This window comes from Otolemur garnettii, unplaced genomic scaffold, assembly GCF_000181295.1.
Source record: "Otolemur garnettii isolate 467f Iridium unplaced genomic scaffold, OtoGar3 scaffold00066, whole genome shotgun sequence".
NCBI classification, from domain to species: domain Eukaryota; kingdom Metazoa; phylum Chordata; class Mammalia; order Primates; family Galagidae; genus Otolemur; species Otolemur garnettii.
The window spans coordinates 1,233,464-1,235,278 of NW_003852461.1; the positions used below are offsets into that span (position 1 = coordinate 1,233,464).

The 1,815-nt window shown below is 42.3% G+C and overlaps 1 protein-coding gene across 2 annotated transcripts in view; it reads left to right on the plus strand.

Annotated features, from left to right (window-relative positions):
• TCEANC2 (transcription elongation factor A N-terminal and central domain containing 2) overlaps nt 1-1,815 on the plus strand; it is a 53,084-nt gene that overhangs the window by 38,161 nt on the left and 13,108 nt on the right. For both annotated transcript variants that reach the window (XM_003793109.3, XM_023515127.1), the window contains exon 4: nt 1,341-1,534. In XM_003793109.3, coding sequence (XP_003793157.1) covers nt 1,341-1,534 — 194 coding nt within the window. The remainder of the gene's footprint in view (nt 1-1,340; nt 1,535-1,815) is intronic.

Consider the following 1,815-nt stretch of genomic DNA (forward strand, 5'->3'; position numbering starts at 1 on the left):
TCACTTTGTTGCCCTCCATAGAGCACCATGGTGTCACACAGCTCAGAGCAACCTCCAGCTCCTGGGCTTAGGCCAGTAGGGTCTACAGGCGCCTGCCACAACGCCCAGCTATTTTTTGTTGTTGAAGTTTGGCCGGGGCTGCGTTTGAACCCTCTGTATATGGGGCCGGTGCCCTACTCACTGAGCCACAGGCGCTGCCCACATTTCACTTCTTAAGTAGTTGGTGTCTTAACTATAAAGAAGGATGCAGCAAAGCCAGATCCAAGTGCAAAGTCATCGTAATTAGTAACTGCCACTTATTTCCCACCGAAAATGGCAAATTCTCCCTGGGGCCCTCCTCACAGTGGCTCCTACTGAGGGCAGGTTGTGAACCTCTGGCTGCTGTGTGCTAACATGGCACTTTGGAAACTCTGGGAAAAGCACAGAGACCAAAGTCGGAAGAGGTTGAAGTATTTTAAAGTAGAATCTCAGACCTTTTGTCATTTCAGCTCTACAGACGTCTGTGTATGCCTCTCTAAAAAATACAGGTATTTTCTTATGTAACCACAGTGCCATTGCTATCATGCTTAACAAAATTTACAATAATTCCCTGGTATAATTTAGTATCTCGTGCATATTCATATTCCTTGTTTATCTCAAAATATCTTTTAACAGTTGGTTTGTTCCGATCGGGATTTGAATCACCCAGTCACATGTCACATTTGGTAGTTCAGACTCAAAAGACTCTTTTAGTCTATAGCAGTCCTTAACCTTACCCCCTTTAAAAAATAAGACATTATTGAAGAAGCCAAACCTGCTGTCGTGGATAATGTCCACATTCTGGATTTGTCTGTTTCCTCTCACTGTAATTTAACTTATTCTTCTTTCTCTCATATTTCCTATAAACTGGAAGTTCCCTTTGCATGACTAATCGGGTTATGGTTCATTTTCTCTTTTGGAGGAGGAGAGGAGACTACTTCATAGGTGGAGCTATGAAGTGCCACCTCCGTGTCATAGCCCCACTCTTAGAGATGCTAACGTTGATCAAAATAAGATAAATATTTAATTTGTTTTCTTTTATTGTAATTTTTGAGTTTAAGGAATTGGTGCTTTAGTTGTTCTTTTTAAGATCCGTGGCTCACACTTCTAGTGCATGACTTACTGCTCTGGCTAGCCCGATGGTTGTCCCCAGTGATTATCCTGTTATCTCAGGCTTTGTGAAACAGCTCTCTTCTGCACAAGAGCCTTTACATCCTTGGGTGTGTGAATGACTTTCTCAGTGCCACATATCAGTCCATCTAGTCCTGTGCTTTTTCAGAAGACAGAACAACTGTTCCTTTGTTTTCTCTCCCCTGTTCCAGGTCACACAGTGAACAAGATGCGTAAACACCCAGATTCAGAAGTGGCCTGTCTTGCCAAAGAAGTTTACACAGAATGGAAAACTTTCATTGAGAAACATGTGGATAGGCCATCTATTGAAGTCCGAAGTGATCCCAAAACAGAGTCACTTAGGAAAAACGCCCGGAAATTACTCTCAGAAGCCTTGGAATTAGAGGTAAAATCCTGGTTGAAATGTGATCGCTAGGTACTTTGATTAAACAGTCCTCGTGTTTTCATAATGACCTTTCATAGTTCTAATGCTGTGGCTTTATTCTCACGGGTTACACTTGAGGATTTTGGATCTGTAAGCATTCGGGGAGACAGTATTTTGGGAATGCAGACTCTACAACTAACAGGACCTGGGTTGAAACCCTGGTTGTAGTACATTCCAGCTGGGACACCTAGAGCAAATCCCTTAGCATTTCTGAGACTTGGATTCTTTTTTTTTTTTTTTTT